General features: G+C 44.2%; 1 protein-coding gene across 4 annotated transcripts in view; it reads left to right on the top strand.

The window, feature by feature from the left end:
• The window catches only part of EXOC4 (exocyst complex component 4), a 456,935-nt gene that overhangs the window by 198,628 nt on the left and 242,813 nt on the right, over positions 1 to 15,494 (top strand). For all 4 annotated transcript variants that reach the window (XM_035903884.1, XM_035903885.1, XM_035903887.1 and 1 more), the window contains exon 11: positions 12,046 to 12,142. In XM_035903884.1, coding sequence (XP_035759777.1) covers positions 12,046 to 12,142 — 97 coding nt within the window. The remainder of the gene's footprint in view (positions 1 to 12,045; positions 12,143 to 15,494) is intronic.

Here is a 15,494-nt window from a genome sequence, read left to right as displayed (position 1 = left end):
GCCCTGGGGGGATTTAACAGCCGGGCAGAGGCGGTGCTGAGGGCCAGGGTTTGGGGGTGGGATGGCAGGGGTAGGGGAATGGTTGGGCTGGGGGAGCTGAAATATCTTTTCCAGCTAAATGATTCTGTGATTCTATGATCTTGCTGTACCTACCAATTCCTTTGTCTAAAATGGCTGTGAGCTTTTAAGTATTAAAAAGATGAAATGTGGGAAGTTTTAAACAGTTTATAAGAATATAAAGCAATGAATGACTGTATGTCAAGAGATATCTTTGTCTTACTTCGCTTGCTTTCTCAGTTTGCTCACTTTTTTTTTTTTTTTTTTTCATTCTGACATTAAAACCGAATAGAAAACATGTCAGGAGTATAAAAAATTCAGGTAGGAGCCATTTGCCACTAGAGGAGATAAGATAAAGAAAGCAAGGTTTCGAGAAGAAAATAGTTGAAAAGTGAATGCAGTGTGTAAGTAATCACAGTTCATTAGCTCTCACATGTTTTCCGGCTTTGGATAAGGATTTATGCTGCAGCCATGCTTTGGAAGAGCTTACATCTGTACACAGGAGTTTTAGGGTAACCACCAGAATGGTAAATACGCAAGCTGACAAATACATTAATCAAAGTGCCTGCTACTGAGTCGTGTGGCCTGGAAATAAAAAAAAAAAAGGGAAAAAAAAAAGAAAAGAGGAGGAAAAAAAAGTACAGATTTTAAACAATTTCTGTAGCTGAAAGGAGACTTTACATATGTGGCTGACACACTGATCAAATGATAAAGTGGAGTCAAATTGAACCTCAACCTTTTGTACAGCCTGTGAAAGTGAAGGCACGCTGCAGTTTTTCAAGGCAGATGGAGTGTGAGTAACTAATAAATCAGGTTTTGAAACATTAAAGAGCAACTTATTTAAATGCATATGGTGTTGGATCTCAGACAAGACAGTATAGGAGAGCGTAAAAGGATTGGGCATGGGAACATCAGCAGAACAATGTGTCTGTGCACCAGCGACGCGACCGCATCCAAATCAGCTTCTTGTCCTGAAGTCCTGCTCTGCAGTAAATGAAGGGCAATGATCGCTGGTCAGAAGCAAGGTGGAGAAGCTGTTTCGGGCCGAAATTTCAGGCAGTGATTGGAATGGGTGGTGCAGTTCAGTTTGGTGCGTTGGAGCCATATTCTGTATTAAATGGAAAGCTGAAGTCGAAGCGTGAATTTAAGAACAGTGAATAAAACCTTTGTTCCTTTTTGTCTACAGCATTTTCTCAAAATAGCTTTACCCGGGGAAGGTTGGAGTCACTGTTTCAATTCCCCTTTTGGGAAGCTGAAACACAGCAACCTGATCAGGGTCACGGGGGCCGTATTAGACCCATGACTTGAATCCAGATCTACAGCTGAGCACGAGTACAAAGTCTTATATGAAGTCTGGGTTGCCTGATCTGCGTCAGCTGCCTGTTGTCGGTTTCTGGATTGATTTTTAAGATTTTGATAGCAACACGTACTCTCATGGCGGGGAACTCTGTACCTGTACAGAGCAAAAAGCCGTGCTGCTGTCATCGTGGCGAGTAGGACTTGCTTGTGCTCCCTTGGAGCAGAGAGCCAATTTGTGGCAGTGTTGCCTCTCCTGCTTTTGGAAATTATTTTTCCTTCAGCATGGTTTGAAGCCGAGTGTGAGCTCTACAAACTTGACACAAGCTACAGCTTTCTTCCTTTCTTTCCCAGTTTTATACCTGGAAGGGATTTGTGATGGTCCAGCCATCAGGCTTGACTTGACTTGACTTTTAGTCTGGAGGAGAGGAGGCTGAGGGGAGACCTGATCGCCCTCTACAACTGCCTGAGAGGAGGCTGTAGGGAGGTGGGGGTCGGCCTCTTCTCCCTGGTAATGGGTGATAGGACGAGGGGGAATGGTCTGAAGTTGCACCAGGGCAGGTTTAGGTTGGACATTAGGAAATTTTTTTTCCCTGAAAGGGTTGTCAGGCTCTGGAATGGGCTGCCCAGGGAGGTCGTCAAGTCCCCATCCCTGGAGGTATTTAAAAGCCGGGTAGATGAGGTGCTTAGGGCCGGGGTTTAGTGGTGGGATGGCAGGGGTAGGGGAATGGTTGGACTTGATGATCATAAAGGTCTTTTCCAGCCTAAATGGTTCTATGATTCTATGACTTCAGCTGGTATTTTTAGATCACTGTGGTGACTGACATGGTCCCAACCCCACAGCAAAGAGGGCTGGTGCGTATTTTGGAAGCTGTGGACTCCAGTGTCTGTACTGGTCCCCCGGCACAACAGCCCCATTGCTCCATGAAGCCAACGGAGAACCTGCAAGGAGCCCTGCCTGAATTTCTGTGCATTTGTGTTTTTCCGGTGAAAGCTTGTTAGGTTGGAAAGCTGCTCTGCAACCCGTGTTAGGGAGCATCACCCCAAGCGCTCCTTCTGGGAGAACTGCTGAGATTTTTTTTTTCACTTAAGGAAATATTACAGAAATGAAACGTGATGTATTTTATAACATTAAAGGTTAGCTTCCTTGTCTTTCCTCCCCCACTTCACATCTTTTTCGTCTTCATTTCCACCTCACCTCTCTGTCAAAGAAGAAAAATATTTACAAACTAACCAAACAGATCGAAATATATAGACCATGTTGATTCAGGGTGTACCTGTGCTTGGCTACGGCAGTGTTGGTATCTCCTGTGCAGAGCTTAGTGCCAGTGACAAGTGATGGACAGTCTGGAAGCTGGGAACAGTCTACTGCCCTTTTGAGATGGTTAATCATCTCAGAGCTCCATTCCTACCACTGCAGAGCCCTCGCCCCAAGGACTGACAGCCAGTATTTTACAAGTAATTAGCCACCTAATTCCCATTGATTTTGGGTCTCTTGTAGTGCCGATGTCATCATCTCTCTGATGTCTGTTGATTTTGGTAGAAGGTAGGGTGCCTATGTGTTTTTAAACATCAGGCCCTTACTCCTGATGGTCTGGTCTATAAATTCACGGCTGCCGTCATTAAAAAAAAAAAGAGCATGTGATTGAGAAGCAAACTAGAAATGCAATCTTTCCTTTGTCAGAAACCTTTGCTAAATTGCTTCACCCCTCAAGCAAGGGAGTAATCAAATATTGGCCAGAGCTTATTCTTGTCTATCTTGGTAACGCATGGATTTTTTTTTTTTTTTTGTCTGGTGCATCTCCCCTCTCTCCTGTTTGGAGAGAGGGAGTAGGAGCCCCACGTACCATGTCGGCGGGCAGGTAGGTCACTGCCAGAAACAGCAGCCGTGTAGGGCTCTCTACTGCAGTTGATGGGTGAAGAGGACAACAGAGGGAACATCCTTGCTACGTAGGAGTAGACAGAATAGTCTGCCTAAAATAATCCACTAGATGCCACTAGAAGATGAGCGCTCTCTTGTCTAGTCCGTGGAATCCTAAAGTGGTTGGTGTTTGAAGGGCTTTCTAGAAGAATTTTCTGTAATTCACTTATAAATAACCTTTGCTTTACTTGGAGTGCTGAGTTTCAGTTCCACTTGCATTGGCAGACCCATAACAGCTCCCACCCATGGTCTGTAGGAGTCCAGCAAGAAGAGAAGAGAACATGACTCAGAAAAGCATTAACCCAGAGTTAACCTACACCAGCAGGAAAGTGCGATGTTTCAAGGCTGTCTGCCAAACAGTATTCTTCAGAAAAGTATAAGTCTTCAAAGATGGTGTTGCTTCAGAAGGAAGGGTCTATGGATTTGGAAGTTTCATGATTATTTTCTGTGGAGGTGGCCCAGAAACACAGCCTGGTTAAAATACGGGGCTGGAAACTTGTGCGGTTTCTGTTATATTTGTTCACTTGGATAAACCAACTCAGTTACAGGGAAGACCCACCTAGAATCTATCACTCCACTTACAGGGCTGCCTGTCTAAGGTCATAGAACCATAGAAAAGAATCATAGAATCTTTTAGGTTGGAAAAGACCTTTAAGATCATCAAATCCAACCGCCCCCCTACCCCGCCATCCCACCCCCAAACCCTGGCCCTCAGCACCGCCTCTGCCCGGCTGTTAAATCGCGATGAGGGCTCCCCTCAGCCTCCTCTGCTCCAGGCTGAACCCCCCCAGCTCCCCCAGCCGCTCCCCAGCAGCCTGGGGCTCCAGACTCCTCACCACCTTCCTTGCCCTTCTCTGGACACGATTGAGCAACGCAATGTCTTTCCTGTAGTGAAGGGTCAAGGTCAAGGCGCTTGAAGCGATCGCAAAAGCTAATTTGGGTGCACGCTGCTGGATTCCCTATATGCTTTGTTCCCTGGGGACTGGTCTGGAGAGTGAACCAGACCCTACCCCATCCCCTTCCCTCTCCCCTGCTGGGGTCTGATGGTGTAGGTAAGCAAGTGCCAGGGCAGCTGGTTGCTGAGCCCTTAATTCAAGCGTGCACTGCACCATGTGGGCTCTACCAAAGCAGGTGTCTTAGAACAGTTTGAAAAATGGCCTGAATGCAGTGATGTTTGGTGATTCTAGACATGCAAAAGAATTTTATAGAAGATCAGTTATGTGTCTCCTATAAAAAGAGCTTAAATGTGCGTGCCAACACATTGAATCCCCGCTACGAATCAGCGTAGTAGAAACAGGGCTTGGTGCTCGTGTTGTGTGTGGCTCTGTTTAAGTGGGGTGCAGCTGTAAGACAACAGAGTCCTAATGTACAGAAATATGGAAAAGCGGGAGACTTCCATTATAACCCCCCGTAGTTACTGTTCTGTAATTGCACAGATCAATCGCTTTTTAAATTGACCTCCGTTTTAAAATAACCTGCTTTGCCCTGCTGTTGATTTCTTCCCTTTTATTCTAGATGAAAATCTTTATTTCCATACCTTGAAGATGGTATGTCGCTAATAACGATCTTGTTGATATCCACATAATCAAGAACTTTTTGGAAGGCCCGAATCTTCTAAACTGGTTCCTTTTCTCCCGTAAGCCTGCTCTGCTGCTCAGAGTGGAGGAGGTGGCATTGATTTGCAAGCCGTGTTGATTGCTTGATTGTGGTGGCTTCAAAGCCTGGTTTTTTTGTTCTTTCTGCCGTTGCATAGATTAACGTGAAGTGGCTCACTAGGAAAGGCGCTTTGATCAGAGAGGTGCCGAAGAATTGGTCGCTACGTGCCTGGAACCTCTTCAGCTGCAAAGTTTGCAGTTGGGGAGAGATTAATGAAGTTGTCCTGGGGATGGGAGGGGGAGAGAGCAGAGGTTTGCCTACGGTCCTCCTGAGGTTTGGGTGCTTGCTGTTTCCGTTGAGACCAAACTAATATTTCTTGGATGTTTTGGAAAGGGGGTTACTTACTAGCCAGATATCTTTGCCACTATCTTAACCAAAAATTGTTGTGTCTGATAGGATTTAAAGTGTAGGGAGGCTGAGGATGAAACGCATTAAGACAAATAGAGCTTCGAAACGATTAGGTAATGTGCTATGGTGCTCTGAAGTGACAGTGTAAGAAATCTCACCTTTTAAAAGTACTCTCATTAGAGACAGAGAGAGCTTTCCTTACACTGGTGTTAAAAAAAAAAAAAAAGAAATTACTTTATTCCTTACTGTGATTGTAAAAGGTGCGAGGAGCCTTTTACAAGATGCTCAGCTACCTCCTCCCTGATGTCTTCGCGTCCTTCAAGGAACAGATCAGGAGAGTGAGTTGTGTGCAATTCCTCTTCAGGCGTGTTGCTGAAGAGTGGTTACTTTCATAGAAATCTTGGACCTTTGTGGAGAACATTGTTTGAATTAAAAAAAACCAAAAACAACAAACTAAACAAACCTGCCCCAAAATCTAGGAAAAGGAAATGCAAACACTGTTATCATCTGGGTTTTTATGGGTTTGTTTGTGGTTTTGTTTATTTATTTTTTTAATTTAGTGGTGGAGAAGTTATCTTGATAAATGAGGAAAATGCAGGATATGTCTCAGTGTCACTTTTTTTTACAGTCGGATCAAGCTTCTTCTGTAGACGCGGCAGTCCTTGGTTATTGAAGGTAACCAGCATTTAACTGCAAAATTATGGATCAGGAAACTCCTCACGGTGTGTGCCAGGGTTTTGTCTTTAAATGAGGAGCTGTGATTTGTGTCATGGCGTGTATCTAACGTAAGGTTTGCCTTCGGTACTGTTTCAGTACACAAAATATCTATAGGGATACCAAGAAGAAGTTTAATTCATTTGCAAAACACCCTGAGATGCTTTCTGATGGATTCGAATCCTTCGCATTTCGGTCAAGTGCTTCAGTATGTTTTCCACGCAAAGTAAATCAGCAAAATCCGGGTATACCTCAAATTGTGGGGGTGACCTTTGAACTTGAGTTACTTCGTGGCAGCAGAAACTCCTGTTTTTCTGGGGAGGTCCCTTCTGGGACAAGAAATCTTGCCATCATCCTTCTGAGACCTGCTCTGTATGTAGATAAGAGGATGTTAGCAGTAAGCCAAGGATATCCATGATGAATATTTAAATTTTTAAAATACTAGGCAGAATGGAAAACTTGAAGTGCTCTTAATGTTTGTTCAGACTTGAAATGCGTGCAGAGATTCTTGCTTTCTTGGTAGCCTAATGCTTTTTCATATTGAAGCGTGACATTTTAGGCTCCATTTCAGAAACATTCAGCGTCGTTGCTAATGGACCCATCTCTGACTCCCACTCGCAGCAGCGTTCAGGTGGGCACACTTCATTGCGAGCACAGCGTGAGGGTATCATTAACTGTATGACAAATTTCACTTCACCTCAAAAGTTTTTCTTCCTTTTTTTTTTTTTTTTGGTCTTGTAATTTATTGCCAGACAGATTAAATCAGCAAGCTGATGCTCTTAAGAAGGAATTGCTACAACAGTAGAATCACAGAATCGTTTAGGTTGGAAAAGACCTTTAAGATCATCAAGCCCAACCGTTCCCCTAACCCTCTCATCCCACCCCCAAACCCTGGCCCTCAGCACCTTGTCTGCCCAGCTTTTAAATCCCCCCAGGGCTGGGGACTCGACCCCTTCCCTGGGCAGCCCCTTCCAGTGCTTGACAACCCTTAGTGTGAATAGATTTTTCCTAATGTCCAGCCTAAACCTCCCCTGGCACAACTTGAGGCCATTTCCCCTCATCCCATCGCCCGTTACCTGGGAGCAGAGACCAACCCCCACCTCACTACACCCTCCCTTTGGGTACTTTCTGACATCTGTGAAAGTTTTGGGGTTTTTTTTCCCTAGTGCCTATGAAATGTTGCTATTATAGTTTCTTGCCTTACACTAAAAAACCAAAAACCAACAAAAAACCCAAACTGTGCAACTCAAATGAAATATTTCTGTGGTGTGGCGTTGCTGAAGCACTGAGGTATATTTGGTCCAGATGGTTACTGGAGAGCTGTGTACGTCGTGGCGTTGTACATCAGTGAGCATGGATGCTTAGTCCCGTCGTCGGTGCTTATGGTGAGCTGTCATGGCAATAAAGTTGAGCACTTACGTACAGTTGAAAATCTTCAGTGCTCGCTAGGAATTAGGCTTTACAGCTCCTTTTCCCTAATGAAGCAGTTCCTTTTCTTCTCTTGGAGGCTGCTCGTGCGTACGCACCATGCACTCGGGACAGCCCAGCAGTACGCTATTTGCACGCTTAGCTCTTGTTTGAGAGGCTACGCAAACTGCCTCTCTGATAATTATCATCTTGATAAGGAGAAAAAAAACCCAAAACCCAAAGGGTATTTGTTCCACTCTTCCGTCATCTGGAAGGTGCCTGTTTTCTGTGGAGCTGGTATTGGTTTCTTTGGATGAACGATCATTCGCCTCCCTGCAGGAGATGCTCTTGGTAGGAATCGGTACGCATGAAGTGATATTCACGGTGTATTTTTATGGAGATGCCTGTTGCCTCTCCAGCACAGGGCATCATCTGCGGTGGAGGTATCATGTTGGCTGGTCAATGTAAATGCACATTTCAGATTTTGGTGTAGTCAGGGAGAGTCCCTGCTAGTACCTGGGCTGCATCAGGAGAAGCGTGGCCAGCAGGTCGAGGGAGGGGATTCTGCCCCTCTGCTCTGCTCTGGGGAGACCTCCCCTGGAGCCCTGCGTCCAGCTCTGGAGCCCTCAGCACAAGAAGGACATGGACCTGTTGGAGTGGGTCCAGAGAAGGGCTACTAAAATGATCCAAGGGCTGGAGCCCCTCTGCTATGAGGCCAGGCTGGGAGAGTTGGGGGTGTTCAGCCTGGAGAAGAGAAGGCTGCGGGCAGAGCTGAGTGCGGCCGGTCAGGGCTTAAAGGGGGCCCAGAGGAAAGGAGGGGACAAGCTTTTTAGTAGGGCCAGCTGTGACAGGACAAGGGGGGATGGCTTTAAACTGAAGCAGGGGAGGTTTAGACTGGATCTAAGGAAGAAATTCTTTACAGTGAGGGTGGTGAAACACTGGAACGGGTTGCCCAGAGAGGTGGTGGAGGCCCCATCCCTGGGAACATTCCAGGCCAGGTTGGACGAAGCTCTGAGCAACCTGATGTGGTTCAAGGTGTCACTGCTCCTGCAGGGGGCTTGGACTGGGTGACCCCTAGGGGTCCCTTCCCACCCAAAACATTCTGTGATTCTATGATTGAATTTCCCTTGAATTTCCACTTGAATATCCAGGCAAAGGCATCCTAAGCTCTCTCTTGCACCAGTTTGGACTTTTCTCCGATGGCTATCATAACAAAACTGCATTGTGAATTGTGGCAAATGGCAGCGTTTGCTTTTCTGTGCCATGGCCATGCACGAATGGAGCTGTGCTGATGTCGGGCTGTGGCCGCTTGGTTCAGGGTCCATAGCGGTTCGGTGGCAGCGTCAAGAGAGGTGAAGGTAAGAGGTGTGGTGCAGGCTGCTGGCATTAGCAAGAACTGTTGCGATGCTGGGTTGTTGGTATGTACAGGGCATTGTCAGGAATAAGATTTACATTCAGTGTATTTTTCAAGGTAAAATATTTAAATACCAACAAAATTACTTTTCCTCATAGCTTACACCTACATGCAGAGCATTCATTATTATTAATTTGAAAGCTAAGAGTGCAGCAGATGTAAAAACATATTTTTCTCTCAGTGCCAGTGTTCCGTTCTTCTCAAATCTCCCATAATATGGCCAAGCAGGTAAGACAGATTGTTTTATTCCTTGCTGTGAAGTTCATCCCAGTCAATAATATTGATTAGTTCAGGGTGACTTGATGTAACAAGAATAACACCCCTTTCTTAATTCGAGCCTGTATTTCCTAGTTCATGCCTCAGTAGTTCATGCTTGGTTGAATTCTTCAATAAGTCAGTTAAGACACAGACCCCACTGGAAATTGCAGGGTCTGACATTAATAGGGGAAATGAATAATTTTCTTTTTCTAGAATTTGCGCCTCTTTTTTTTTTTTTTTCCCACGCTTAAACTGTCACATTGTGCAAGTTAACTTTTCAAAATGCAAAAGGAAACTCCTGAACTTTTTTTTTAAGAGCCACCTCTTTCTAATTACAATCAGTAAAGTTTTATGAACTCTTTTCTCAGCCGCTTCCTTATGCTTCCCGAGTCCTTATGGATTTATCAAGAAGCTTCATATCCTAATGGTGCATCTGGGGAGCTGAGTCAGGTTGTGGAAACACTGCAAGTGCAGATATCCAGAGGATGGATTTCCCACTCCACAGGAAATGTAATATTGTCCCTTTTACCAGGGCACCAAAACAGCGTCTTTGAATCTACACCAACGCTGTGGATTCTTGTTCAAAACACTCCTGACCTGGAGGGTTGGTGTGTGGAAGAACTGGTGTTGGTGACCTGCTTGGTCCTTGGACGTTGCCGTGAGGTTGCTAACAGGAGGGTCAATTAAACCAAGTCATTGAAGAACTTTTTTTTTTTTTTTTTTTGATAGATTGGTTGCAGGTAATGGCCTAAGGCGTATAAACATCACTTTGAAAAGAAGATCAGAGTCACTTACTCGTCGGTTGTGTTCCTCCTCTTACACTTTCCAATTTGAAGACATTCTTCTCGTTTCGAGGCAGGCAGGTGTCAGGGTCAAAAAATTCAATAATCTGCTGGTGGTGTTTTGATTTCAAGTACTTTGTCATTTCCCTGCCTATAAAGCTATCATAATAATGTGATTAGGTTCTGCATTTATTATTATTCAATCATTAAGGAGACTTCACATGCCAAATGCAAAGGGCTTGATAATATTTGGGATATACAGACTTTGCCGAAGTTCGTATTTCGGGTTATTTAAGGATCTTGACCAAAAAACTTACTTGATAGTGTTACTTGGTACCAGCAAGTTGATGGTCTGTGCTTTGTGACAAGGGAGTGTGACCAAAATGCAAGGGATTATGTGCTGAATTTCAGAATGAGATTTCTTCTGATGTTGTCATTTGCTTATGTGTGGGGCATCCGGCCTTTCTCCTAAAAATTCTTTCTTCTGGAAGGGTAATGTGGACTTTGTTGCTATCAGGAAATGCAAGGGTTTCAGCCAGATTTCCCCCCCCCCCCCCCCCCCCCCCCCTTTTTTTTTTATCACTCTCAATACCCTAATTTAAAGTGTTTTGGTGTTAGGAGCTGCCTATGGAAGTAACTTTGGTTCAGATGTCATGACATGTGCTGGCAAGTGTTTCATGCCACTTGAAGTCTTTCAGACTGGCCCTGAGGTGTATAAATAATGCTCTCTGAGCTTGTATTTTACTACCAAGGAGTGTGCCAAACTCCACAAGTTTATTTTTCACGTCTCAGGGAGCCTGTTTGTATGCAACTGGAACTGGGGCAACAGAGACTTCTGCTAGGAAATTACAAGACTCTGTTGTAGGACGTGGACTTGTGAGAGACCCAGACCCAGTAGTGTTGGATCTAATAAGTAAGTTAAAATGCCATGTCATAGAATCATAGAATCATCGAATGTTTTGGGTTGGAAGGGACCCCTAGAGGTCTCCCAGCCCAACCCCCCTGCAGGGAGCAGGGACACCGCTAACCAGATCAGGTTGCTCACAGCCCCGTCCAACCTGGCCTGGAATGTTCCCAGGGATGGGGCCTCCACCCCCTCTCTGGGAAACCCCTGCCAGGGTTTCAACACCCTCTGTGTTCCAACAGGTCCATGTCCTTCTTGTGCTGAGGGCTCCCGAGCTGGACGCAGGGCTCCAGGGGAGGTCTCCCCAGAGCAGAGCAGAGGGGCACAATCCCCTCCCTCAACCAGCTGGCCACTCTTCTCCTGATGCAGGCCAGACTACGGTTGGCCTTCTGGGCTGCCAGCGCCCATGGCCGGCTCATGTCCAGCTTTTCATCCACCAGCATCCCCAAGTCCCTCTGGGCAGGGCTGCTCTTGATCCTTTCTTCCCCCAGCCTGTATGTCACTGGCAATCAAACCCAAGCTGCCTTCCAAGGGATGGAACGGTGGCGCCATCAGTCAGAGGTGCGGGAGCCTTCCATACAGCAATACGGAAGCAGCAAAATTCAGTGAGGCGGTGCTCCTAAAACCCTTTCCGCACACGGTGGGCTTCAAAATACATCGTATCCACATGGCCAAGTCCTTGGGTTTTTTATTACACAAGGTGATGACCCTTGTGCTTTTGAGAGAGGATAATTTAAGTGTGTGCTCATGTGCAAATTAAGAGGTGTTTGTTCGGTTTAGGGCTGTTCCAAAAGCTGCTAAAGTCACTGAAACTTCAGGCTGGAGGTCCCCATTTGTCAGTGGGGTGATGCTTTGAAGAACCGTGAGGCTCAAGTCTCGTTATGGTATCTGGGCGTCTCTCATCTGTGTGACGGGTGTTGTGTTAGCGCCTTCGGGCAGTACATTGGCCTTCAGCCCAACTGAGAAATTCATCTCATGGGGCTGGGAAACTCTTCTGCAGACAAAACTGGGTCCTGTGCCGTAGCAGACTTCCTGAAATACTGGCAGTAACTATGGAAAGAGGAGCCTAAAGTAATGTATAAATATTGGCCGTATTTTTCCTATTGCATTAGGAATACTTTCTCTGAGCAGAAAGAGGATAAAAAGAGCGTATCTTCGCATTAATTACTGATCTTTCACCAGGAACGAAGCATTTACAGACAGACCTAAATGTTTAATTATCACTTACTGTCTAAAATTCAAGGTACGTTCAGATCTGTTAGACAACTTGTTTCATGTTATTTTTCAGGAGGACCAGATGATAACTTAATTGAAGGTGGTGGATCCAAGTTTGTCTGCAAACCAGGAGCCAGAAACATCACTATCATCTTTCATCCCCTCCTCAGGTAAGTAAGGCTTTTCTAGGCTTTTCTACAGGTGCAAATAATTAGAATAAGTAGAATTAACCTACGTTCGGTATGGGCACGCTACCACTTCTGAGATAACATCCCACAGCAATGGGCTTGCTGTAAAGCTGTTGATATGCACACGTGTAAAATGTAGTCGCTAGTTGACCTTGTTGCCCATGCTCTTTAATCTTTTTCAAAATTAACTAGCGTTCCAAGTGGGATTGCTTGCCTGGGTCACCCCTTTTCATTGAACAGTGTAATTTATTATTGACCCAAGTTGGGTAAAGTTTAGTTGCGGCATGTTGCAATTTGTTTATCGCTGACTGTCCATTATGCTTATTAAAATGTCAGAAGGATACTTGATGAAGTCTAAGGTAAGTTCATTCTTTGCTAAAACAAATATGGTCTGTGGACTGCAAATTAAATGCCTGATCTAAAGTGCCGTGCCAGTTACTAAAATCGTAGAAATTCATAGCTCATCAAGGACCGCTGGAACTATAATAACCCTTTTCTCACCAAGTCGCTCACCTCTGATACTTTAATTTTGCTCTTTTTCCTTTCCAATCAAACAGTTCATCTTCTCAGTTATGCTGGAATTAAATAATATGATGTTTTTCTCAGTTCATGTCAATCTTCCACCTCTGCTTTTTCCTTGCGGGGTTTTCCTTTATCGTCCCACATGTCCTTTCCTATTCAGTGCATTAGAGAGCATTTCCCTCCTTGGCTCTGTTTGTATTACTCACTATCAGGAGTCACTTAGGCAACAGGGCATGTTTCTCCAGCACTAAAACCAAGCAATAATAATACAGTAATAAAAAGTAATTGGAATCTGATCCCCAGATGAAGGAGTATTCTGACTGCCGTCTTGGTAGCTGAGAAACATGGTCATCCATGACTCCTCAGGACTTAAAAATGCAGAGGAAAAGTGCGTAAATTCCTCCACATTTAAATTTCTGATGTCATGACACCAGATATTGGAATAATCTTGAGAACAGAACCTGTTGTGAGGACATACTAAAATTTGTTATGGTTTTTCAGACCTTTCCTTGAAAGAAGAGTTGCATACATTGTACGGTCTTCATTAATTGCTGCATGCCCATTATGAAATGGATAATTTCATAAGCACATTTTGTTTCAACCTCTCTTGTAAAATGGAAGAAACGTGCTCAAAAATAAATTTGCTAGAGCATAATTTATAGTTTTCAGCCATTTTGCTATGAGAAAAAAATGGACAATCATTAAGATGAATTACGCTATTCAAGATATGACCACTATGACACGGACTTCAGTCTCTTCATCTTTAATGAATTTACAGGTTTCTTTCAAGCACTCAAGGGGGTGGTGATGCTCTTATTTTTATTGATGAGGTACTTCACATTGATTTAGAACCTGGTGAAAATACTTCTTTCTTTCTATTTGCCTTCCTGCTTAATTTTTCCCCCTTTTCTTGCCATCCAAGTCAAACATGAGTGCTGTGCTTTAAATAGCACTTCTCACAAACACTTCACTTTCATTACCAGCTTGCAAGATAGGCAGTAGAAATAATTTGCTTCATAACAATTAATTGCATCAAGATTAAGGTATCTGCGTACAATATATTTTTCATGCCAACCATCTGCAACATCTTAACTTCCTTGCATTGAGTAGCTCATCAATAACTGCATGAAGAGAGAGAAAATACACCGTGACCTAGCTTACCCTTTTCTCACTGCGGGATGGGGTGAGTTTGGGGGAAGGTGAAGATTGTAAAAACTTCTAAAACGTGATTTTTACCTATCTTAATGGTCAACAGAGTAAATATTTGGCAGGAGTCCTTGCTCTCTTAGTTTTAGCTCACGATCCTCAATTTTGGCCTGCGCATGATGCACGGCATGCGGTGTATCTGGGATGACCGTAGGACTGGACGTCTTTTGGTGATAAAGATTCCCTACAGGGAATTCTGTTCCTGACGGGAGTTGACAGCGATGACCTGTCCTACCAGCAAACTGGCTTACCCGTGGACTCCTGTTAACATGGGCTGTGTGATGCTGCTTGTGGTTGTAAAAAGCTGAATATGGTGGATTTGCGAAGATACTGGTGTTTGCGATAATTTGTAGCACATCATCTGATGTGTGCATTCCTTGTTGGTTAGACCCTCGTCGCCCTGTTCTAGACCTTATTGTATTAAGTGTCCAGCTCTCAAGGAGGTCATTGCTGCAGAGGTGTGAAGTTTTCACTTGCTTTATTTTCCAGTTATTGTCGAGGTTGGCCGGCCTCAATCATTTTTCATCGATGTCGCTTGTGCAGGCTTAAAAGGAATCTGGTTTGAATTCAAAATGATCAATGTTTTATTTAGAAGGGTTTTTTTTTTTATTGTTAATTTTATCAAGTTCACATAAATATGTTGACGAGAAGTTTTGGCACTGTACGGGCCAGCTGATTCTATTAGGAAGTGGAGTGCTTCTGAAAGTATTAAGCTAACTGGATCATGGAGAAACCAGACAGTGGTGCGATGATTTAAAGCCTGAGCATCGCATTACGTGATGGCTTTCAAATGAAATTCAGCACGGTAACGTTAGGTGGAAAGGTGTAACCAGAGCATTCATATTCATCAGTCTGAATTTCTCTTTTTTTGGTATGACTGATACAGGAAGTGTCATGGTCTATCACGTCAGAGAGTTGCACAATCACAGTGTTAAGTTTACTGGTTCTAATGGCCTTTTTTGAGATTCTTTTTTATTTACAAACTGAGCCTGAGCTTGGTTCCAGATCCTTTTGAAGAGCAGAGTCAGCAGGCTTTCAGTGGGCTGCAAATTAACCCCCGTATCGCCAGTCATGAAAGTTTGTTTAGAGAAACTCTTAACTTAGAACCGTGGAGAGCGTCAGGTCAAACACATACAAATGGTTTTCAAAGTCTTCCTTCCCTCGAATTTGTTTAGAGCAATGAGATGGAGTTGGGAAGTGAGATGTTACATCGTTTGGGATGCGGGTCCCTAATTTCCACTAGGACAGCTGAGACGCACCAAACCCCAGATTAATTACTAGGACTTAATGACACCACCACACACATAATAAATGAACAGTGAATTTTTGGAAAGCAAGTGGGTATTCCAGTGGAGGTGATTCCTGGGAATAGATTTTACTAACTATATAAGAAAACTAATTGCACTTACAAATTGAAGAGGAATATACATTTGATTTTCCTTAATTACATATCGCGGGAAGTGTCAAAGTGTAAAAGTTTGATCCTCAATTTTAGCCTGCGCATGATGCACGGCATGCGGTGTATCTGGGATGACCGTAGGACTGGACGTCTTTTGGTGATAAAGATTCCCTACAGGGAATTCTGTTCCTGACGGGAGTTGACAGC

Source organism: Egretta garzetta, unplaced genomic scaffold (assembly GCF_000687185.1).
Source record: "Egretta garzetta isolate BGI_Z169 unplaced genomic scaffold, ASM68718v1 scaffold260, whole genome shotgun sequence".
Classification (NCBI taxonomy): Eukaryota; Metazoa; Chordata; class Aves; order Pelecaniformes; family Ardeidae; genus Egretta; species Egretta garzetta.
Note: the sequence above shows the minus strand (reverse complement) of the source record. Positions and strands in the feature narration are given on the sequence as shown.